The following is a 24,231-nucleotide window of genomic DNA, read 5'->3' on the forward strand; positions in this document are numbered from 1 at the left end:
CCCTTTAGATTCTCTTAAGGTTAATAAGCAAGTTCTCTTGATTGTTAGGAAGGTAAATTTGACATGCATTTCAAGATGATTAGAAAACAACAGCAGAGATGGAGTGCTGAGGCTGTATAAAGCTGTGGACAGACCAAATTTAGAATGTTGTGAGCAGTTTTGAGCTCCATACTAAAAGAAAGATGTGCTGGTGTTGGAGGGGGTCCAGAGGAGGTCTACAAGAATGATCTTGGGCTTGAACAGCTTTTTTGTCATATGAGGAGTGGTTGAGGACTCTGGGTCGGTACATTAGAACATAGAACATTACAGCACAGTACAGGCCCTTCGGCCCTCGATGTTGTGCCGACCTGTCATACCGATCTCAAGCCCATCTAACCTACACTATTCCATGTACGTCCACATGCTTGTCCAATGATGACTTAAATGTACTTAAAGTTGGCGAATCTACTACCGTTGCAGGCAAAGTGTTCCATTCCCTTACTACTCTCTGAGTAAAGAAACCACCTATGACATCTGTCCTACATCTTTCACCCCTCAATTTAAAGCTATGCCCCCTTGTGCTCGCCGTCACCATCCTAGGAAAAAGGCTCTCCCTATCCACCCTATTTAACCCTCTGATTATTTTATATGCTTCAATTAAGTCACCTCTCAACCTTCTTCTCTCTAATGAACCAGCCTCAAGTCCCTCAGCCTTTCCTCATAAGACCTTCCCTCCATACCAGGCAACATCCTAGTAAATCTCCTCTGCACCCTTTCCAAAGCTTCCACATCCTTTATTGTAGTTTATTGGAGTTTAGAAGGTTGAGGGATTGGACTTAAATTTGCAGAATACCGAGAGGCTTGGATAGAGTGGACATGTAGAAAATGTTTCCACTAATAGGAGAGGCTAGGACTAAGTTCATGTGTGAGGCAGCATCATTTAATGGAATGTCAGTTGAAATTAGGATTCTTCTGGTGATGAATATTATTTTTTGGTGACTTTGCAACACATATTAACATAGCCATTGGCTCTCCATATTACAGAAAGGATTAACATGGTGCAAAAAAGGTTTACTAGAAATGATACAGAGTTGAGTGTTTATACCCATCAAGAAAGAAAGAGAGAGGACAGTGTGGAGTGGTCTTATAAAAAGGTCCTTAAGGTTTTTAAAAGATTTGATACAGTAGACATTCAGAAAATAATTCCAGTACTGGGCGAGTACAGACATAAATTGGTAAATCCATTAGGGAATTCAAGAGAAACCTGGAAAATTTGCCTAGAGAGTGGTTAGACAGTGAAATTTGCTACCAAAATGATGGAGTCTGATGGCATACATATACTTTAGGAAAAGCTAGAAATGAATTCAAAATAAACAGAAGAATATATTGATGTGTTAGAAGAGGTGTCACATGCCACATAAATACCAGCATAGATCATTTGGCCTTGACAGCCTGCTTCTGTATTGTAAAAGCTTTTTAAATGCCAAGGAATCACTACATCACTGTTACATACCAACGCTGATTTTAACCGGTGTACAAATTATCATACTAAAACCGAAAGAAAGAGTGAGGATGTCCAAGTAACACAGAAGTGTTAATGTTTTATTTGTATTGCACCGTAAAAACATTGTAAAGTTTTTAAATAGAAAATTGTTGTTGAAGTAAAAAGTGTCTTTGCTGTTCATCAGCTACAGAACATTTTGCAGTGATCAATAAAAAAAGTTGTCTGCAAAATAAACTAGCTCTTGGCAGAGATTTCTTAATACCAAATATTCTAACAAGAACAGAAGTAGTTTGAAAACAGTGCTCACATTTAAAGACGAAATAACGTCATTAATATGATCCAGTACAGAACAGGAATATCTTTTCCTTCAAACCCTTCTGTTGCAATTTTCTGAACAATCATAAAATTGGTGGAACTGAAACAAGAATACGCATTAAAAAGGTAGAGACACAATTGGTTCATTTATAAATGAAATACCATGCATGTTGAAATGCTAAGGTAGTCAAAACAGCAAATTATTATACAAACAAGATTTATTTATTTGCCTAGCTAATGGGGTACCCTTAAATGGCAGCAAAATGATCACAGCAATTGTATTTTAAGAAGGTGGACTAACAAAGCAAACAAAAATCTGCCTTTTAAAACACAAAAAATCAGGGCCACTGCCATTAAGTAAACTTCCTTTTCACTTATCTGACCTTTCTTCCCAGTTGATTTCAACAATGGTGGAGGCCCAGATACACAAGTCTATTAACACTAGCCTGTAATAGTGTTTAAACACAGTTAGACCACTCAAAAAAACTGTTGCACTATTTTTAATATATTTTTAAGTTCATGTTTAAAGTAATTTTCCAAGTCATGCTATGCAAGTCTTAAGGGGCTGCCTTAACTTCTCACATAATTCATTAAGTTTTTGACTTTAAATGTGTAGTTAGAAAATATTTGAGATTGACTGTTACAAAGGTTACAACTAGCCATTCAGACAAAATTGCCAGTTTCCAATTTGAATAACATTGCTGCATATGCAGCAGAGGAAAACAAGCACATCAACAAAGTCAGATAAAACTCCATGCTGACAGAGCACTCATGGCCTAATTTAGTTTACATGGATCAATTAACACAACCCTTCTAAAATAATTTGTTTGATTTTATTCATTTCTTGAACTCCACAAAAAATGAATAGATTCATGGTTTTGTGATGAAAAATAAATTTGTAAACATGCTTTCACAGGTTGAATTACATATTAGACAATTTTATAAAAACTTAAACCAGTTAACTGATGCTGCCATTTTTTAGCGTTTACTTGATGACTGGGTCTACGTCAATTTAATATTTGTCTTTTGATTTCTCACAGTGCATAAAGGTTAAATCAGGTGGCACTCTGGTGTTGGTTTAAAACTAAATTTCCGCCTAGGGACCAGAAACACAGTATGACAACACAGAGAAAATGTTTCCTTATATACCATATACTGCATATAGGTTTGCAAACATACTAGGAACAGAATTTAAGGCTAGACCTTAGTTCCAAGATTCATGGGAAGTTTCTAAATTGCTTGAGCTTAATTGTTACTGTTTATTAGATCTAAATCATTTTGACTATATTACAATATGGTATTTTAATCACCTACCAGGGTGTATTACTATATGTAATAGTTGATAAGCAACGGCCTGCACTAGGTGTTATTTAACAAAGTCACCTAGTTAATTTACCAGAATCTACGCTCGAATAAACCAGGATACATTTAGTTGGTTGATATTCATTCTTTCCAGAAACTTGTTTCATTACTCAACAGTTCCATAGATAGGGTACATTTGTCACCAGGCAGAAACTGCGCTGCTTGCATTATACCCTCCCAATGAGCTGGCTGCTGTTCAGACCACAACATCGATTTACACCGGAAGAATGCTCAGATTATGCAGCATCTGCTGGAGTTAGAGGAACTGATTTAATCAAGTTCTTTAGCATAGAAATGGTTAATTCCAATTGCAACTTGAAAGACTCATGTTCATAACTTCACTGATATTTGTTCATCTTGTTAACTCTTTTGTTTTCATGGCCTTAGGTTTGTATTCATCCTAAACATCCAATCAACAGTCTCCAACAAGAAGGGCATGCTGTAGTGTCTGGCAATATTTCTGAATACCTGGATTTGTTCCATAAATCCCTACAAACATATACATAAAAGCAAAAAGCATGTTAGAACACTTATAAAAATGTTACTGAGCACATAGGGAGCACAGATAAAAAGGTTTTAACAGTTGAAAATTCAGGTTTTTTTAAGGGTGTGGTTGTCATGTGATTGAAAAGCTGACATTTAAAATAAGTCTAGAAATTCTTGATATAATTTTTAAATTTGTATGAATTTTGACAAAATAAAAACATACCGACAAGTTACAGGATAAAAAAATATTTCCAATCAAAATCAAATAAATCTTTTGACAGGGATAAAAGTTGTATCCAAGTGGTACCAAAGAACAATGGTATGAATGCACTTTACCTTTACAGAAATGGTCAAATCAAAGTCCCGGGCACAAGTACAATAAATTGGCATGTTGGCTTCTTTGATTCCCTTACATTTCGAACAAACCTAGGACAACAATTTTATAATTAAGTGGGAGATATTATAATTATAATTTTAGCAAGTTTTGAGAAGATCTGCAGCTCAGGTTGAGGTTCTGGATGTGAGTTTGCTCACTGAGCTGGAAGGTTTGTTTTCAGACATTACGTTACCATTCTAGGTAACATCAGTGAGCCTCCAGTGAAGCACTGGTGTTACGCCCCGCTTTCTGTTTATCTGTTTAGGTTTCCTTGGGTTGGTGATGTCATTTCCTGTTCTTTTTCTCAGAGGATGGTAGATAGGCTCCAAATCAATCTGCCATCCCCTGAGAAAAAGAACAGGAAATGACATCAACACAGGAAATGACATCACCAACCCAAGGAACCCTAAACAGATAAATAGAAAGCGGGACATAACACCAGTGCTTCACTGATGATGTTATCTAGAATGGTGATGAAATGTCTGAAAACAAACCTTCCAGCTCAGCACAGTCAACATAGATTGAAACTGTAGCCACTAAATCTGGAAGAGACAGACTGGATAAAATTTTGTGACTCCGCTTCCAATAGATTGGTTATAGAACCAGAACTACAAGTGAATGGAATGGTAGATGAGTGGGGCAATACTGACAGAAGTCTCCCAAAGAATAGTTTTGGGACCTTGAAACATACAGTACAGAAAAGTCGCTTTGGCCCATTGTGTCTGTCCTACCAAAATTAAGGTTGGGTCTCCTATGGTTTCTGATACAGAGTGATGACAACAATATGGGTTCAATTCCCATATCAGCTGAGGTTGCTATGAAGGGTAGCTTCTCAACCTCTCCTCTCACCTGAGGTATGTGACCCTCAGGTTAAAACCACCAGACATCTTTCTTTTGGGAGAGTTATGGTCTGGTTTGTATGATCCAGTAGGACTATGACAACGTTACCTGTACTGTTTCAATTTAGATCCACGATTTGGCCTTAAAAGCCCCCAAAAAATGATGTGATATCAAAATGCTGGTAGATACAGGAAGATTAGTGGATTACTAATGAATCTGAAGTACTAACACAGGATTTAAAATAAAAGGCAATGCATTTTCCAAGACTGGCATGGAAAAATGTTAAGGATGGAATTGAAAAAAAAAAGACTAGATGCCTTAATAAACTTGGCATTCACAAACCTCTAATGCACAGCAGAAATAGATAAGACCAGTTGGAAGTTAGACTTCATAGCCAAAATAATAAAAAAAAACTGGTTGAATTCCAGTCTCAACTGTGTCTGCTATTGGTTACTTAGATGGAAGGGCGATGATCAAGTGTTGGGTGCAGTGTCAAGAAGCTGATGCTCCTTTCTATTATGAGGACTTCACTCATTTGTAACAGAAATTATACTAGCCCAGTTTGTGGCTCTGTTCTTTCCATGTCAGCACCAGGGCACAAACTATTTCCTGTGACTTGAGGACATGGTTCTTGTTATGCATTTAAAGTTAGAAACAAAATGCAAATTTTAAGTCTAAATCTTTAAAAAAAGTCGTTTTCTTTTCTGTGCTTAACAACTTACATGTATGAAAAATATAATCTTGAGGAGAAAACATGTTTTTTCTTGCTAAAATCACCACTAGGTCCAACATTCTGGGACTAGGATTTCATTTACATTATTGGCATGTATAAAAGTCATGAATACATATAAGACAGTTACAGTTTAAAAAAGTTTGTAATACATTGAAACAATGTAGCATTGGCTCAGGCATGGGATATTTAAAGAAAGGACATGTTCATGTACCAAATCCTGAAGCGTATAGGCCATCATTTTCTTCTTCAGTGCTTCTACCAACTCCATTTCTATAGAATCTGAGTCATATTCAGTCTGACAATTAGTGCAGCACCACTTGGGTAGTACAGTGCCATCCTGTCAAAAAGAAATGAATCACTGTACGCAAAGTCTAAGCATAAGCCCCTAAAATACAAGAGTGACCAAGCCAAAACAGTTAAAGATATAAAAGCAAGCAATCACAATTCAAAATTAAAATTCCAACACCGGACTGAAATTACAATTTGAAGAAGAAACTTTGAAGTGAGATAGTGTGTTTAAAGCATTTAAAATAGGTCTTCTATGTTGTTTTGGTAAAGTATTAATAAGGAGGAAAGAAACAGTGTTAAAAATGACATCATATTGGGCTGTGCTCAAGTAAACTCAAAGGAACGGATTATGAAACTTTCATTTATACTGTAGTCTGACTCAAATGCTGCAAAAGTTAGAAACAAACTAAACTATCCCTTTCTGCAATCAATTGTTACTTTACCACAGAACAGATTTTTCTTTTTCTTACAAAATTAATTCCAGAATTTTGCTATCGACAGCAATGATCAGCATTTATTGTTTGCACAAGTTTCCCATTAAAATTCTTCAACTGCTGTAATCCATGGTTGGAAGATATACCCACAGTGCTATAAAGGTAGGGAGTTTCAGAATAGACTTTGCAACAAAGGTAAAGGTTTTCTCATACTTTTGCTGCCTTTGCTATTCTAGGTGGTAATGGTTATATGCAAGTGCTGTTATTGCAGTGCATCCCTGTAAAGCACATACCACAGCCATGGTGCGCCATTGTGGGACATGTTTAAGGGAGGTGATTAGGTTACCAATGAATTGCTTTGTTTTGGATAGTTTCAAACGTGTTCAGTGATTTGCGCCATTTTGGAGAAGTATTAGGGAATCAGAAGAGCCACTTGCAGAATTTGCAGCCATGGACTTGTACTAGCAGCCATGGAATTTCTGTGGCTGGTTTAAGTGAGTTCCTTGAAAATGGTGAGGACTTTAGCAGTGGCAATATTATTGAGCCCTAGAGAAAAGCAATTATACTCTTGCTATGGATGGTTTTTACCTAGCATTTGCCTGGCACAAATTTTATTTGTCTATTGTCAGTCCAACTCATAAATATTTTCTAGGCCTTGTTTTATGCAGGCACAAACACCCTTACAATTTTAATTTAAACTGCCTGAAAGACTGTTGGAAACAAATTGAGTAACAACCTTCAGTGGATAACTGGTTGCACACTTTCCTGGGGAAAACAGTGAGAGATTCAGATTGGATAGCGGTTTAAAAAAAACAGCACATGGGCAACCTTTCAGTGTTAAATGGTGTCTTTTCTTAAAATCCAAAAAATAAGCAACAAATATGAAATAAGACCCTGTTCTTAAACAAGTTCAAAAGCGGGTATGCCAAGACTAGACTCTCAATTGTCTGATTGCTAAACTAACTACCAGAAATGTTGAACCCCTCCATATGTACCTGCAACACAGAAGGGTCTTTACAAAGATCCAGGTCATGGCAGAAGTTGCAATTCTTGCAGATAACTTCAGCTAGTATGTAGGACTGGCAGGGGTCTTTAAACTGAGCTTCCTCGGAGAATTCCCCTACATCAATTAGACGTAAAAGATCTCGTTTCAACTTATTAACCTGGTTGGTTATGTTTGAATCCAGAGACAAGATCTATTTGAAGAAATAAAGAATGCATTGCAATTATGACATCTGCATCATGCATAAATAACTAACAGCATTTACTATTTTTAAGTAAGAGCAGTAAAATTCATGCAAACATTGTGAAATGTAATAAAGGGTGGGAAGCAAGCAAGTGAAACATTCCTGATTTCATTTGTCCAGTGACATCATGCATAACTCAGTCACAAATAGTGGAGTAGATTTGGAGTAAATCTCCTACAATGCACACAAGCTTAAACATTAACACATTAATAAAATGCTAATAAAATTTGCACTGTGATCTTAGTTATTGTGCTGAGACAGAAAGTTGTAGCTCACTGATCACATTCTCACTATAGACAAACCAACTATTCATTCAAGTGTCCCTCCGGAGAGTGAACATCTAATGGAGGTCTCACAGCAGTACGGACGGACTGCAGTCCTATAAAAAACCCATCTTTCAGATGAGATGTGAAACTGAGGCTCAGTGTATCTTCTCAGTTGAACATGCAAGATTCATAAATTGATGATGATTAGGGAAGTTCCCCAAGTGTCAATTCTCAACTAGCATCAATAAAAGCAGACTATCTAGACATTTACTCACATTACTGTTTGTACAAATTTCAATACAAATTGGCTACTATTGTTCTTTGCATTACAATGAGACTGCCTGTACTTCAAATGTCTTTCACAATAAAAGTCAGTCCTGTCGCCCCACTGCTTATACACCATCTAGAAGTCAGAAGTGTAATGGAACACTTCCCACTCATCTGCATAGGTATTCAAGCACCAACAATACAAGAAACTAGACATCATGCAGGACAAAGCAGCCTGCTCCATCAGCACCCAATATCTCCTTCAACATTCACTTCCTTCAGCACTATTGCAAAGTGGCAGCAGTATACACAATCTACAAGATATACTCCACATCTCATTAATACTTCTCTACCAGCACATTCCAAATATGCGAGATAAGGATAGTGGATGGTTGGGAACATCACCTGCAATCCACTCTCCAAGCCACAATCTTATCTTGGTGTTGTCCCATCACTGTCACAGGGTCAATATCCTGAAAATCCCTTACAAATAGTGCTGTGGTACGTTTACATCACTAGGACTGAGCACTTCAAGGTGATGGCTCACTACTACCTTCCTCAGGACAACCAGAGGTGGGCATTAAACGTTACCCTAGCCACTAATGTCCACATCCAATAAATCAATAAGTCATCATATATATAGCGAGATATAGCTGTTAACAAATGTGCATGTCCAAAAGACATTCAGGTTCCCAAAAAAGGTTAATACAATGCTTCATTTCAATGATATTCTAAAAGTTAAAAAAAAGCAGCCCAATTAGAAAAGTAAATTTGTATCAATTTGATTTGTGACACCTCTTAGGAATGGAGATCAACTGAATAGAAATGCAAGGTAAACCAAGAAAGTTAGCCTTCACTGGTATTGCTTAAATAATACAACAGTCTTTTCAGGGGTAGTATTATGCCAATCATCCAGCCAGTCTAAAGAGTTCCCTGGCAGTTGACTGAATTTGAATCTCCAACTCAGATGTGAAAGTGCAGTTTACAAAAATAAAAAATGCATTACACTCATCAATCACAATCTTCCCCATTCTAGAAACAGTAAACCCAAAACAGTCATGTTGCTCCATTGTCCTCACCTTACAAACTGATTTGATGAATTCCAGTGCAGGATTGTTGAATGGAAGATAGGAGCCTGGTAGAATTGGGAACATTTCAGAAGGCTCAGTGGAGTGTCTATTGCTGCTCACTTTTTTCAAAATTTTCTGAGTGATGGTGAAAAAGTTGTGTGTGAGCTCATTAGCAACGTACTCCTGAGAGAAGGTGATCATCCCTGCAAAAGAGGTTACGTTCAATTGGAGAGGTTACCATCGCAATAACAGCTCTCATGGCTCAACTGGTATTTCTGCTGTACACAAAGCTTCCCCTCCAACAATTTTTCATCCCATTATATTCACATAGTGTTCTATTCCTTTTTGACTCATTCATGGATTTAGCCACTCTTTAAATGCATCTGGTAATTTGCTTCAATTACTTGTGGCAGCAGATTCAACATTCTCACCAGTCTTGGACAGTTTTTCTCCCCCAGCATGAAATCCCCATTGAATTATGAATTATATTAAGTACACCCTGGATTTATCCCCTTATAATTAATTATGTCTGATCTACAGTTCAACCTCTTTAGAACCTCAGGCTCCATGACTTCCAAAAGTGTCTTGTGGTCAGAGAAAAATTTTTCAAAACACCGTTGTGAGATTGTGCACTTTTTTGAATGCCACATTTCCAGAGTAACAGCCCATTAGAAATTACAATGAGACAATGACTAGATAATGTTCCAGTTGAGGAATAAATTATAGATAAGGTACAATGGAAAACTTTGCTATTCTTGAAATAATGTCACAAGTATATAACAGAGGGTACATGGGGCCTCAATTTAACTTCTCATCTATGGGACATGACCTTCAAAAATAGATTATACCAGCTCTGACGTGTTAGCCTGAGCTTCTGATTAGAATCTCTGGGATGGAGCTGAAAGCCACATGTCCTGTCTCAGGGTTAAAACTGCAATCTTTTAGTCAAACTGGCACCATCAATTGAGGGCTGTGAGATGGAAAACACAGAAATATTGGAAGTACTCTAGCTATTGGCTGAGGCTTCTGTTTCACAGAAAAACAAAGTCAAAGATAGGCAATACTACAGCATACAGACAACATGTCTTTTGCACTTCAAATTACACAATACAACTTTTCAAACAGTTTAAAAACTCTCAAAGGCATGTAGAAAAGAAAGCAATATTTATTTTGCTACTACCCACATTTATTTCACACTCTATACTTTACTTGATCATTAATTGTATTTTTAAATTATTTTTTTAAAAAGTGAAGAAAAATATATTAAAACCTAGTGCTTTGTTCCAAGCACTACTTTCTAACCTGCAGATGCTGTTTCTCCTGCAGGCTCCTGTGAAATTTGGCTGGTGCCTCGACGTTTTATAGGAGTACACCCTGGGGCATTGCGTCGAAGTTCTTCCTTCATGCTGTGGTACACAGCTACAATATAAGCTGAAAAATTTCAAATATAATGAGTGCACGCAACTGCATAAAGAAATGAACAATTAATAGCCTGTATTGTTTCTTACAGATGTTACAATTTATTTTAGTGAAAGGATCAGAGAAAAAAAATTCAGGTACAATATTAATATGAATTTTGGCCAGAATTAGTTTTCTCTATCTTTTGATTTGTAACTTGCTATTTTTTTGGAGATAAATACTTCCTCCTTCTTTACAGGTTGTTGACATATGCCCCACATAGTTGATCAGATGTACACACACTTTGATAGAGCTAACTGTCTCATGTCATGTTATTGACTTTTTGGTGTTATGCCTCTGTACCTCTGCCTTTACCAAACTATTGATCAATAGGCCCTTAGTGCCATGTGCCTGATGCCCTGGAATTTTCTAATTTTCTCCTTAAACAACTTGTCTCTTGCACTTCCACTTCATTACCAAACACCTTGTGCCCAACTACCTGCACTAATTCGACAGGTGATGGCCTAGTAGTGTTATCACCAGACTGTTAATCTGGAGACCCAGCTAACGTTCTGGGGAACACAGTTTCAAGTTCAGCCATGGCTGATTATGGAAACTGAATTCAGTAAAAATCTAATGATGGCCATGAATCCATTGTCTACTGCCAGAAAAACCCACTTGGTTCACTAATGTCCCTTCCTCTGGGAAGGAAACTGCCATCCTTACCTGAACTGGACTTATTGTGACTCCAGACCCATTGCAATGTAGTCTCAACTGCCTCTGGAATATGTGATAAATGCGGACTAGGTCAGTGATGTCCTCACCCCATGAATGAATAGAAAAAGAAACGAGCAAAAAAAAGATCCATGTCCAATTTTCAAGCAAAATTGTTCTGCAAGTCATCTGACAATAATGCTGCCCCAACTTTCCCCTTTCCTCATTTTAATATTCAATATTGCCACGTGATCAAGTGTTTTTTGATCCATCCAAGGCTTTTGACATTTTAATCCAATTTACAAATGGCTTAAGAACGATAGGGAGAGGAAGATACCTTTAAATTTTTAACAAGTATCCACAACATTGCCAAGTCAGTATTTTGAATAAAAATAAGATGTGTACTGTTTGTTTGGAGACAGCAAGAACTGCCGATGTTGGAGTCAGAGATAACACAGTGTGTAGCAGGAGGAACACAGCAGGCCAGGTAGCATCAGAGGAGCGGGGAAGCTGATGTTTCAGGTTGGGACCCTTCATTTCTGAAGAAGGGTCCTGACCCAAAACGTTAACTTTCCTGTTTCTCTGATGCTGCCTAACCTGCTGTGTTTCTCCAGCTTCACACTGTGTTATTATAGTTTGTTTCTTGTTTAAGCAGATATGTAATCAGCAACAAACCGAAAGATTTATAGAGTTCCTTTACAAATCTCCCTAAAGTTTTAATTCAAATCTATTCGAACCATTTGCAAACATGGAGTAAACACAAGCAACTTGCAATCACACAGCACCTTTAATCATGAAATTTATTCCCTCTCAAAGTGAAATGAGAAGGCCAGGATGCCAAATAAAGAAATGGGAAGTGAGACACAAGATCATTAATTTGGTAATGAGGTGGAAGTACAAGGCAGAAGTTGTTTAAGGAATAAAATCCAGGGCATTAGGTGTTTGGCACTAAAGGCCTGGTGATCTTAATTCTATTAAAGTGTGCGAATATCTGAGCAACTTGTTTAATAAGAGAAAATTGCATCTTTGGGTTTTCACATTAAGAGAGTTTAATTGAAAAATCTTGTCAATTTTCAAATCTGTTACAGTTTAGGTTGTAACTTGCCACCTTCAGACAAGGAGGGATGGTCAATCTATTACTTTGTTGCACTAGGCAGGTTCAGAACATAGATGAGCAAAGTTTGTCAGAAGACATGGTGCTTCCAGTTCTTTGAGCTCCAAGCAGTGCCTTTTGGAGGTTGGTTGATGAAAGGTGAACTCCCACAACATCACATGATTTGACTTGATTTATTATTGATGCACATACCAAGATACAGCGAAAAAAATTATTTCGTGTGCTTTCCAGACAAATCATACCTTACATTAGTAAATCAGGGTAAGGGAACAGAATATAGTGTTACAGCTACAGAAAAAAAATCAACTTTAATATATGAGAGGTCCATTCATAAGTCTGATAATACGGGGAAGAAGGTGTTTTTGAACCTGTTGGTAACGTGCTTTCAACCTTTTGAATCTTCTACTGATAGAAGAGAGTATAAATCGGGTTGAGAGGGGTCTTTGATTACATGGGCTGCTTTCCTCAGGCAGTGGGAAGTACAGACAGAGTCATTGGAAGGAAGGCTGATTCTCATGATGAGCGGAGCGGCAATTTCTTGGTTGTAGCCCATACAAATAGTGACAAAAGCAAATGGAACACTGCCAAGTCACAGGAGCTGCCAATAATGCAGTGCAGGCTTGTCTTCAAATATTTCAGAGGATGAGAGCAGGCCAGGCAGCATCAGAGGAACAGAGAAGTTGATGTTTCGGGTTGGGACCCTTCTTCAGCAATAGGGGAAGGGAGCTCAGAAATAAAGAGAGAGAGGAGGGATGGGGATGGGGCAAGGTAAATGAGATAGGGTGTGGTGGGGATTGGTCAGTGAGGTGGGAGGGGTGGATAGATGGGAGAGAAGATGGACAGGTTGTGTCAGGTCAAGGAGGCAAGGATGAGAGGAAGGGTTGGTCCTGGTTTGAGACCGGGGCGCAGATTTTGAAACTGGTGAATTCCTTGTTCAGGCCATTGGGCTGAAGGCTCCCAAGGCAGAATATGAGGTGCTGCTCCTCCATTTGGCAGGTAGTATCATTGTGACACTGGAGGAGGCTCAGGGAGTGGGAGGGGGAGATAAAATGACTCACAACTGGAAGGTGTTGTCATTTGTTGCATACAGAGCACAGATGCTCCACAAAACGCTCTGAGTCTCCGCTTGGTCTCTCCAATATAGAAGAGGCTATGAATCAGCGGATGCAGTAGGCCAAGTTGGCGGATGTGTAGGTGAACCCCTGTCTAATTTGAAACGTTGTTTTGTGCCATGAATGGAGGCGAGGGGGAGGTGTTGGGTAGATGTAGCGCTTCCTGCTGTTGCAGGGAAAGGTGCGAGGGGTCATGAGGTTAGTGGGGAGTATGGAGCGGACGACAGTTGTGGAGAGAGCGGTCCCTACAAAAGGCAGATGGGATGGGAAGTGAAATAACTCTTTGGTTGAGGGGTCGGATTGTAGGTGGCGGAAGTGGCGGAGAATGATATGTTGTTTACGGCAGTTGGAGATGTGATATGTGAGGTCAAGGGAGATTCTGTCTTTGTTTATGTCGGGGAGGGGTGTGAGTAGAGATGCAGGAAATGCAAGAGATGCAGTTGAAGGAGTTTTCGATCACTCTGAGGGGGCAAGTTACAGTCCTTAGAAGAGGACATCTGAAATGTGTGGGAGTGGAACACCCCATCTTGGGAGCAGATGCAGTGGAAGTGTAGGAATTTGGAGTTAGGGATTCCTTTTTTGCAACAAACTGGATGAGAGCAAGTGTAGTCTACTGAAGTGGGGTTCTGACCCAAAACATCAATTTCCCTGCTCCTCTGATGCTGCCTGGCCTGCTATGTTCTTTCAGCTCCATATGTTTTATCTCCAGCATCCAGCATTTGCAGTTCTTTCTATCTCTCCAGATATTTTGTTCCTTCAACAATAATAATATTGAAAGTTATATCTGGTTTATGTTCACCGAGAGAGGCACCAAGGGGAATGAGAATATTTGGCAACTGAAACCGATGATCAGTAATTTTTTTAGCCAATACACTTTTCAAATATTAATTTAATTTTACTTTGTTATTACAACTCTATTTTAAATTTACAAGGCATTTTATTTGCAAAGGAAATTGATGTATTTACATTGCATTTAACCTGCTGTTCCTATCAATCTGTCTGTGAACAACGGGGCGGTGATGGCCTGCTGGTATTATCGCTGGACTGTTAAACCAGAGACCTGGATAACATTCTGGGGATCAGGGTTCAAATCCTGTCAAAATCCATTGTCAAGTGGCGGTGGGGAGGAAGCTCATCTGGTTCACTAATGTCCTTTTGGAAAGCGAACTGCCCTCCTTACCTGGTCTGGCCACATGTGACCCCAGACCCACAGCAATTTGGTTGACTCTGAACTGCCCTCTTGGCAACTATGGATGGACAATAAATGCTGCCTAGCCAGTGACGTCCTCATCCCGTGAATGAATAAAGAATGCAGCTTGAATATGCAACCCTCATTGACTGATACATCAACTCATTAGCTGGATGCAGCTACAAACAGAAATATTTGCACTTCCAAGATAACAAAGTGTGGAGCTGGATGAACACAGCAGGCCAAGCAGCATCTCAGGAGCACAAAAGCTGACGTTTCGGGCCTAGACCCTTCATCAGTGATGCTGCTTGGCCTGCTGTGTTCATCCAGCTCCACACTTTGTTATCTTGGATTCTCCAGCATCTGCAGTTCCCATTATCTCTGATACAATATTTGCACTTCTATTCAGGTTGTTGTAAAACCAAAAAAAAATTCACACCAATTTGATTTTTTGCAATATCACCTTGCACATTCCAAAGCTAGATGACAACAAACTGGAAAGCAAGAAAGTTCTGTTGTCCAGTTTTTAAGCCAGGCTATCTGTTAGATAGTGCCAAATAGTTTCACAGCCAGCATCTTGGCATGAAGCCCAGTGAATTTAGTAAAGCGCCGGTATCGTAATAAAGACTGTGCTTGTTCCTCTCCCAGTCTGCAGCTGCCTTAATACAATGAGGACGTAAATATTAGGTTTGTTTTAGTAGTTTCTTCCCTCCCCACCCACACTGTCTCTGTCCATGGCAGAGAATCCCTGAACAGTTGGCAATGACATCAGCAATATGTGCCACAAAGGTGTTTAGTTTTGGTGGCCTCAGGCACTGGGCACCCTGCATAAAATTGCTTTGGGTTCATAACCGTTAAAGAAAATTATTGCACCCATTGCTTTTATTTTTAGAAAGTTGTGTTTAGAAGACATCTGACAATTTTTAGGCTATACTGAACATTATGATGATAGCAACAACAATAAAATAACTGAAAAAAGTCCCACAATAAATGTGATTAAAGTCAAGTTTTACTCATGAGATTGATTGCAAAGCATTAAAAAGATTTATACATAATATACAATCATATGTAGACAGATACACATACATGTACAACTGACTGACAGACTTGAAATTCAGTACCTGAGACAATCATGAGGAAGTAGCTCTGGCAAGACGATGCTTGCGGCAAATAATGCATGATATTCCAGTTATTGTCCAAAAGGTCTTCGACATCAGTGCCAGTTTCCTCATCCTCAGAGTGAATCTCTTCATCATCACTGCTGTCATAGTCAACACTTTCCTTTGTTCCTTTATTGCTCTCCACCTTAACGTAACACATTATCTCACATTGTCATAAACAAAAAATAGGGTAAGGAGTTTCAAAACATTACCATTCTAATTAACTTCTTGAAAAAAATGTTTAGACATTTTCTTTACAGCTTAATCGATCAATAGAGAATTAATATGTATATACAATTTTAAAGGCAACTGACCGGTTGGTTCCCTCTCACGTAAGGACGTATTTGATCTCTGATTTTTTTAAACTTTCCCCTAAAAGCTCATTAACTTCCTTTGGCACTTCAAAAAGTACGGATGAAGGAGACCATTGTTTCCCTCCAACCTAGGCATCTATTGAAACTTGCACACAAGGCTTTTGAATTATTCCAGGATTTTTAACCCCATGACTACGCCCGGAATACATTTCAGGTATAAATATGTGCATAGAAATATACCCCAACATCATTCCAAACTAATTTTTAATTTGCAGTTACAAGCAGTTCTCCTTTAACACAATAGTTGTGTTAAAAACCAAAAGTACTGCGGATGCTGTAAATCAGGAACAAAAACAAAGTTGCTGAAAAAGCCCAGCAGGTCTGGCAGCATCTATGAAGGAAAAATCAAAGTTAACGTTTTGGGGTCCAGTGATCCTTCCTCAGTTCTGAGGAAGGGTCACCAGACCCAAAATGTTAAATCTGTTTCTCCTTCACAACAGTTGTGTTCTTCTGTGACCTTGCGCTATAGAAAATAGTGAAAATTGTTACACTGTACAGTAGAAAGTTTGCATTATCCAAACAGAGTCCACTCTTCATTAATTGCATTACAGCAAACGTGTGTTCATGAAACGTGTTATAGCAGAACTACTTGTACTTCTACTAGTATTGCAGTCATTTTGTTGAAATAATGCTCCAGACTTGCCTCTTACATTTCACTAAGTATCTTGCACAGCTGTATAAAAGTCCCCCTTGTTCATCTTATTTAATGCCAATGAGCTGCAACTTTATCAAAAAATCAAAGCATCTCTTTCCTAGTTTATTTTCAGATCTTGTATTTTTCTTTAATGTCTTAGTGACCAAAATCAATGCAGAAGATGTTCTCCTACTTCAAGGAGCACAACCACCCCCATTCTGATGATCCAAAATACCCTCAACCGCACCTCTTGCATTTTCTGCACTTCCATCCTCAAACCCCCACTCCCCAATGAAAATAAGGACAGAGTTCCATGGTCCTCACATACTGCCCCACCAAACTCCAAATCCAATGCATCATCCTCTGCCACTTCTGCCACCTGCAATCCGACCCACCACTAGAGGTATTTCCCTCCCCACCCTATTTGCCTTTCATAGGGACTGCTCACTTTGCGACTCCCTCATCCATTCCACAGTCCCCACTAACCCCACCTTTCTACCAGTCTTAGAAAGAGGCATAACTACAGGAAACTTCTGAACTACTTTCTTACCCTTCCTGCCAATCACCCATTTATCTGACTGATACTGTGTAATCACTTCTCTTAATCCACTAGCTATTTCAGTGTCTCTTGTATGTTCTTGACGACATTATGCCTAAAACGAAACTTTCAATAGTACCATATTTAAAAAATAAATGACCATTCCTTACCCACAGAAATTAATGTTTAAAAAATGCAAAACTAAAATCATATAAACCTTAGATAATGTCAACCACTTAGTCCAACAATCAAATTTTAAAAAAAATTCAAGTAGACCAGCAGACAGCTTTAAAACTGCTGACAAAAAAAGTTATAAAAATCTCCTGTGGAGCTGACCATGTGAAGCCTTCTTCAAACATAAACTCAACTCCATTTAGGGGGAAAAAAAATGTCCTCTGCGATTCCAGAAGACTCTTTATTGATATTAAAAACACTCTTCTGTGTGTGTAATTTTTTTCAGTGAAAATATGTAGGCCTCTTCAAAAGCGTAACTCAAGTTTTCTAAACAAAAACACTTTTTGTTTGTCGTTTTTGAACATCAAAGGATCCGAAAAGAATCAAAATAAATATCTTAAGCTACTGAAATATAATTACTTTAATTAAATTAGAAGTAAGCCTGCAATCTCAGGAGTGGGCTGCAATATCCATGCAGTCTACCACTGTTTTCTTCCTCCATGGAAACTTCCTCGTATTCAAAAATTTCATTAAGACACTCACGCAACATCACTGTGGCTGCCAGAACCTTGTAGATTTCATCAAAATGTTCATCTAACACCTGGGTTCTAAATACTTAAAAGGATCTCATTTTCCTTTCATAATGCTCTTTGTCACACAATTATCAGGACACTTTATAAGAAATCCCAACGTAAAGCATCACATCCACAAACATCAACTCCCCTCATCACCAACACTCAGTTGCAGCAGTGCGTACTACTGACAAGATACAGGACAGAAACTCACCAAGGATCGTCAAACAGCACCCACCAAACCACAACCATTTCCAGCGAGAAGGACAAGGGCAGCAGGTACATGGAAACACAACAACCTGCAAGTTCCTCTCCAAGTCACACACCACCCTGACTCGGAAATATATCACTGTTCCTGGGTCAAAATACTGGAATTCCCTCCTTAATGGCATTGTGAGTCTATCTACAGCACAGTGATTGCAGTTGTTCAACAAGGGAACTCATCACTACTTTCTCAAGGGCAATTAGGGACAGGCAATAAATGCTGGCTAGCCAACAATGCTCACATTCCATGAGCAAATAAAATAAAAAATAGAAAGTAGCCAGTTGACTTACTGACAGGTCAGTCCCAGAGATAACAAGGTGTAGAGCTGGATGAACACAGCAGGCCAAGCAGCTTCAGAGGAGCAGGAAGGCTGATATTTTGGGCTGAGACCATTCTTCAGAAATCCATTCCTTTGCTCAGTCCCATTAATTCTGCATGTTTATTTACCTCAGTGCCTATCCAATTCCTTTTGAAATTATGGATTGTGCCTGCTTCCATCACCCTGGTCAGCAGCAAGTTCTAGGTTGTTACCACTCAACGTTTTATGTTTTAAAGGAGTTCTTCTATTCTGTTTGACCAAATCCTCAAATCTGAGTTCCCTATTCTTTTTACCATCAGTTTTTTACCTGTCCATCTTATCTAAGCCTGTCATACTTCATATACATCTAACTTAGCTCTCAAACATTTTTCTCAAACAGCAACCATAACTTTTCCAGCCTAACTTGTGGATAAATTCCCTCACCCTGGAACCATTCTTCCAAAATTCCAGATTAAAGAACGATTCCTGCAGATTGGAAGATTGCAAGTGGCACCCTACTATCAAAGAAAGGAGCAAAGGAAAGTATAGGGGTCAAGAGGCACATAGGCCTTACATCAATAGTAGGGGAAATGCTAGAATCTACAAAGGACATGATAAATGGACATTTGGATAAAAATGATGTGGATTGGGTACAGTCAGCATGGTTATGCAAATGAAACTTGTGTTTACCAAACCTCAAGTTTTTTTTTGAGGATATTCCAAACAAAACGGATGAAGGTGAGTTAACAGATGTAGTAGTGGATATGTGGATATTCAGAAGGCTTTTGATAAAGACACTGGTTAGCAAAATGAAAGCACATGGTTAGGTGGTAATGCATTGGCATGGATTAAGGATTGGCTAACAGGTGAAAAATTAAAGGATTAAATGGGTAACTCTTACATTAGCAACCGTGACTAGCGGTCTACTGCAAGGATCAGCACTTGGGACTGTGTTCATGATATATCTCAATGGTTCAGACACAGGACCAAATTGATTATTTCCAAACTTGCAGACGATACAAAACTAAGCAGGAACGTATGCGGAGTAGATGCAAACCATTTTCAAGAGAATGTGATCAAGCTCAAGTGATAGGGCAAGAACATGGCAGATGGAACATAATGTTGAAAAATATGAGGCTATTTTGGTAGGAAGAACAGTAGAGTATTTCTTAGGAGGTCAGAGGTTGGAAAGTGTAGATGCAAAAAGGGGACTTGGGCCACTTGTTAATAAGTCACTGTCAGCTAACATTCAGGTGCAGCAAGCTATTAGGAAAGCTGATGGAATGTTAGCCTTTATTGCAAGAGGACTGGAAACAGAAGTAGTAAATTCTTGCTTCAATTGTACAGGAATTTGATTAGACCTCACCTGGAAAACTCAGTGGTGTTGGTCTCTATCTCAAGTCAGGGATATTATTGCCTATTTAAAATTGAGAAAGTGTTACAAAGATTCACCAGGCTTATTCACAAGATGGCGTGATTGTCCTAAGAGGAGACTGGGGCAAATTGGCTTATATTCGCTAGAATTTCAATGAATGGGAAGTGATCGCATTGAAACCTACACCATAGCTAGAAGAATATACAGGAGAGATGCAGGTAGGAGCTTTTACTCTGGTTGAGGAGCCCATGTCCAGGAACACAATTTGAAATAAGGGGGATGCTAGTTATGACAAACTGAGGAGAAATCTGTTTTACTCAGAGGATGGTGATTTTTTAAATTGTCTACCCCAGAGGGCTCTGAAAGCTCAGCCTTTAAGTATATTTAAAGCAGAGGTTGATAAATTTTTGATAAAGTATGGATTATATAGATAAAAGACACTAAAGTGTACAATTAACCGAGACTGTATTTAACGATGGAGTTGGATCGACAGGCTCAAACATCTACTCCTGCTCCTATGTTCCTTGGCACCCTAGTAATTCCTAAAGTATTCCAGAACTACATGAATATTCTAGTTGCGACCTAATCACAGAAACAGAGCATAGTTTCCCTTGTTCTTAATAAATATTGAGTGCAAAAGAAATATCCATTAAGTTTGCTAACTACTCTCTCAATGTGTTCTACCGTCTTCAAAAATCTATGCACGTGAACTCCTATCTTCCTGTGACCCTAACCCTATCGCAGATGCACAAATTACATCGAAGTCTATGGTATGCATTACTTGCGTTCCTGGTATAAAGAAATGTTGGCCATCAGCTGACCCAAAGAAAACAAAAGGTCTGCCCTTAATACAAACTAGTTGCAGGAACAGGGTTCTGCCACTCAGTAGAAGATACACGCACAAGTGGTGCCAGCCAATCTGATTAGCCAGTAGCCCCAGTACTGCCAGAATACAGTGGTGGGTCCTGCTGCAATGTGAGGAGGCCAATGGATGAAGAGGATGGGGCAAATCAGCAATATTAGGCAAGAATAGGCTTGGAAGCTATGCTCGCTGAAATCAACAGTGGGAACAACATTAGTAAATTAACTGGGCTATGCAGATTCTCAGCGAATGCATGGCTACACAGATTAGTGCTAACCTTGCTGGGGAGCTGAAGACATAGGTTTTGGAGGGCATTTGGGAAGATACAAGGATGGGTGTACCCAATGTGCACATGAGACTTCCCCAAAAAAAAGCAACAAAACCAATACCCTATCATTTTCATTTTGAGTTTCCCTTTGTTGAAAAAAAGATGCCTACCCATGCCAGTCATGGATGGAATGGATAGCATTTAATTCCAGTCAATTGGTTGAAAGTTCAAATGATTGTTAATTATTTATTCAAAAATGGCAGGGAGACTGACAATTTCATATTATGGGTGCTTAAGTCATTTTAAATTATATATTATTATACCATATAACTGTGGCCGCTCAGGGATGGTTAGAAAGTGGTGGGTTTACCAATCCTTCTATTTTACAAGATCTTGCTGAAACACCAGGTAGATATCCTGGGGGGACTGTTAGATTCCATCTCCCACTTGTCTGCAATTTCTGTTCTATCTTTTTGCAGTTGAACGGTACTGTTCACCACATCCATGTTTGTTATCTTTGGATTTTCTGACTTTGAAATCAATCTTTTTTATGCAAGTTCACACTTACCCTCCCATTCTATGAATTTCAACTGTGAAAATCAGTCTTGTACATAGAACTTTGACAAACATTTTCTTAAAATCTTCCCATCAATACTGCTTACCAATTAATTTTAAAAATTCAATTAGTCAAAATCATCAGCTTTTCACAAATCTGTGTTGGATCTCCTTAATTAACTCAGTTTTCCAATTACCTGTCAATTGTTTTCCCCGATAATTGTTTCTAAAACTTTATTCACTGATTATGTTAAACTGAGTGGGATGTTAGCGAGTTTTGAGAAGATTTGAGAGTGGAATGTAGTTACTAGAAAAGGTACTTACAAACTTTCTTGAACAAAACAGATACATTTACTATCTCCAAACATCTGGTAAGAAGTCACAGACAAGGCCAGAAATCGCATGACAGCATGTCATAGTCCAACAGGTTTATTTAAAAACACAAGCTTTTGGAGCCTCATTCCTTGTTCAGGTGTTAGTGAGAGGTGGCATCAGACACAGAATTTAAGTAAAAGATTAAAGGGTCACACCACTGATGAGGATGTACTAAACAAATCTAAAATGCTGTTAAATCTTTAATCAGTTAAAAGTTTTTAATTGATTAATATGTACATGTAAATCTCCAAATTTCTTTCAAGTTACTGCCCTAGGAGAATTATTGGTTTTATCGGTGTAAAGAAGAGGTGACATTTTAGGTCAGACAATGCCTGTTAGGTGTGAGGGATTGTTTAGGACGTGTTTGTGTTTTGGTTTGGAGTCAGACAGGCCTTATTTCTAAAGTAGGAATTTATAAAAGCCACATTGATTGACTGTCTATAAACTGTGTGCTTTTTGAACAAAATAGAATGCATTTGCAAAATACAAATTCATCCCATAGATTAACATGCGAGTGTGAGAGGAAGGATGAGAGTGAGAAAAGAAAGAGAGAGAGAGAGAGAGAGAGAGAGAGGGAGGCACCCATGGCTGTAAATGATACAATTATCCCCACAATGTCTTCTCTAGTTTCTCACAATATCCTGGGATACATTTGTTCAGGTCCCAGATATTTACCTCCCTTTATTCTTGTTAAGGCCTCTAGCACCTCCACTTCTGGAATATAGACTGTTTTCAAGACATCAATATTTATTTCCATGGGTTTCATAGCTTCCACATCTTTCTCCACAGTAAATACTGACATGAAATATTCATTTAGTATCTCTCCAGTCTTCTGTGTATACATACATAACCATTTTCCCCACATCCATATTGGAAGACTTCTGGCACCAGCTCTTACTTTAACAATCTGAAAATGTGTCAGCCAGACGAGGGGACTTATTCAGTCTCAGCACAATTTTCCGTGCAAGTACCTTATGCCCATCGATTTTCACCCAATCCATTAACTTTACCAGCTCTGTTTTCAACTGATATTTTGGCAGTGTATTAGAAATCATTGATGCAAAGTACTCATTGAGTATTTCAGCATTCCCCTGCACCTGCCTCTTTGGCTCCACTCCACTTCATACCATCTGCTTACAGTTCACATGCCAGAAGAAATTTTGAGGAGGGGAGGGGTGGTTTTCCTTAATTTTATTGCAATCTTATCTCATATCCACTTTTTGCCAGTTTATATTCAATCCACTTCACTTCATGCTGTGGAATATCATTACATCCATTCCCAATATTCTAGCTGAGTGACTTTCCATTCGCAGTAATGTAATTGCTCTCCTATGGATCATACCGCATGGAAACAGGCCCTTCAGACCAACTAGCCCATGATGACCATGATTGCTGACTAAACTAGTCCCACTTGCCTGCATTTGGCCCATATCCCTCCAAGCATTTCCTATTCACATACTTATCCAAACGTCTTAAATATTGTAACATTACATGTATACAGCAGTTTCTCAGGCAGTTCATTCCACAAACAACTCTTTTTAAAAGGAGCGAGGGAAAACCCTTTTTTTTTTTTTTAACACACTTTCTCCCCTCATCTTAAAAATATGCACCCTAGTTTTGAATTCCATCAACACAGAGAAAAGACCCTCGTCATTCGCCTTATCCAAACCCCTCGTGATTTTATAAGCCTCTGTAAGGTCACCCCTCAACCTCCTAGGGTCAAGTGAAAAAAGTCCCAGTCTACCCAGCCTCTTCTTATAACTCAAACCCCAAACTCAAATTCCTGGCAACATCCAGATAAATCTTTTCTGAACCCTGTCCAATTTAATAAGATCCTCCCTATAGCAGGGTGACCAGGCTGCACATAGTACTCCAAAACTGGTCACATCAACATCTTGTACAACATCAACATGACATTCCAATGCCTATACTCGAAACTGAGGAATGAAGGCAAGCAGGGAAAATGCCACCTTAACCACCCTGTCTGTCTGTGACATAAATTTCAAAGAATTGTGTAACTGAACCACTAGATTTCTGTTCTACAACACTTCCAGGATCCTACCATTAATTGTATAAATCCTGCCTTT

General features: G+C 38.7%; 1 protein-coding gene across 2 annotated transcripts in view; it reads right to left on the minus strand.

Moving 5' to 3' along the window:
• Positions 1 to 1,517: 1,517 nt before the first annotated feature.
• pole (polymerase (DNA directed), epsilon) overlaps positions 1,518 to 24,231 on the minus strand; it is a 132,097-nt gene continuing 109,383 nt past the window's right edge. Inside the window, exons 43-49 of one of the 2 annotated variants that reach the window (XM_048556270.2) lie at positions 15,816 to 15,999; positions 10,470 to 10,598; positions 9,177 to 9,370; positions 7,313 to 7,513; positions 5,807 to 5,932; positions 3,983 to 4,072; positions 1,518 to 3,649 (exon numbers count right to left, since the gene is read on the minus strand). In XM_048556270.2, the coding sequence (XP_048412227.2) occupies positions 3,536 to 3,649; positions 3,983 to 4,072; positions 5,807 to 5,932; positions 7,313 to 7,513; positions 9,177 to 9,370; positions 10,470 to 10,598; positions 15,816 to 15,999 (1,038 nt within the window). In that variant the 3' untranslated portion in view covers positions 1,518 to 3,535. Of the gene's footprint in view, positions 3,650 to 3,982; positions 4,073 to 5,806; positions 5,933 to 7,312; positions 7,514 to 9,176; positions 9,371 to 10,469; positions 10,599 to 15,815; positions 16,000 to 24,231 lie in introns of those variants that run through there. The other variant, XM_048556271.2, reaches the window with a different exon arrangement.

The sequence above is a fragment of the Stegostoma tigrinum genome, chromosome 26 (genome assembly GCF_030684315.1).
Source record: "Stegostoma tigrinum isolate sSteTig4 chromosome 26, sSteTig4.hap1, whole genome shotgun sequence".
Classification (NCBI taxonomy): Eukaryota; Metazoa; Chordata; class Chondrichthyes; order Orectolobiformes; family Stegostomatidae; genus Stegostoma; species Stegostoma tigrinum.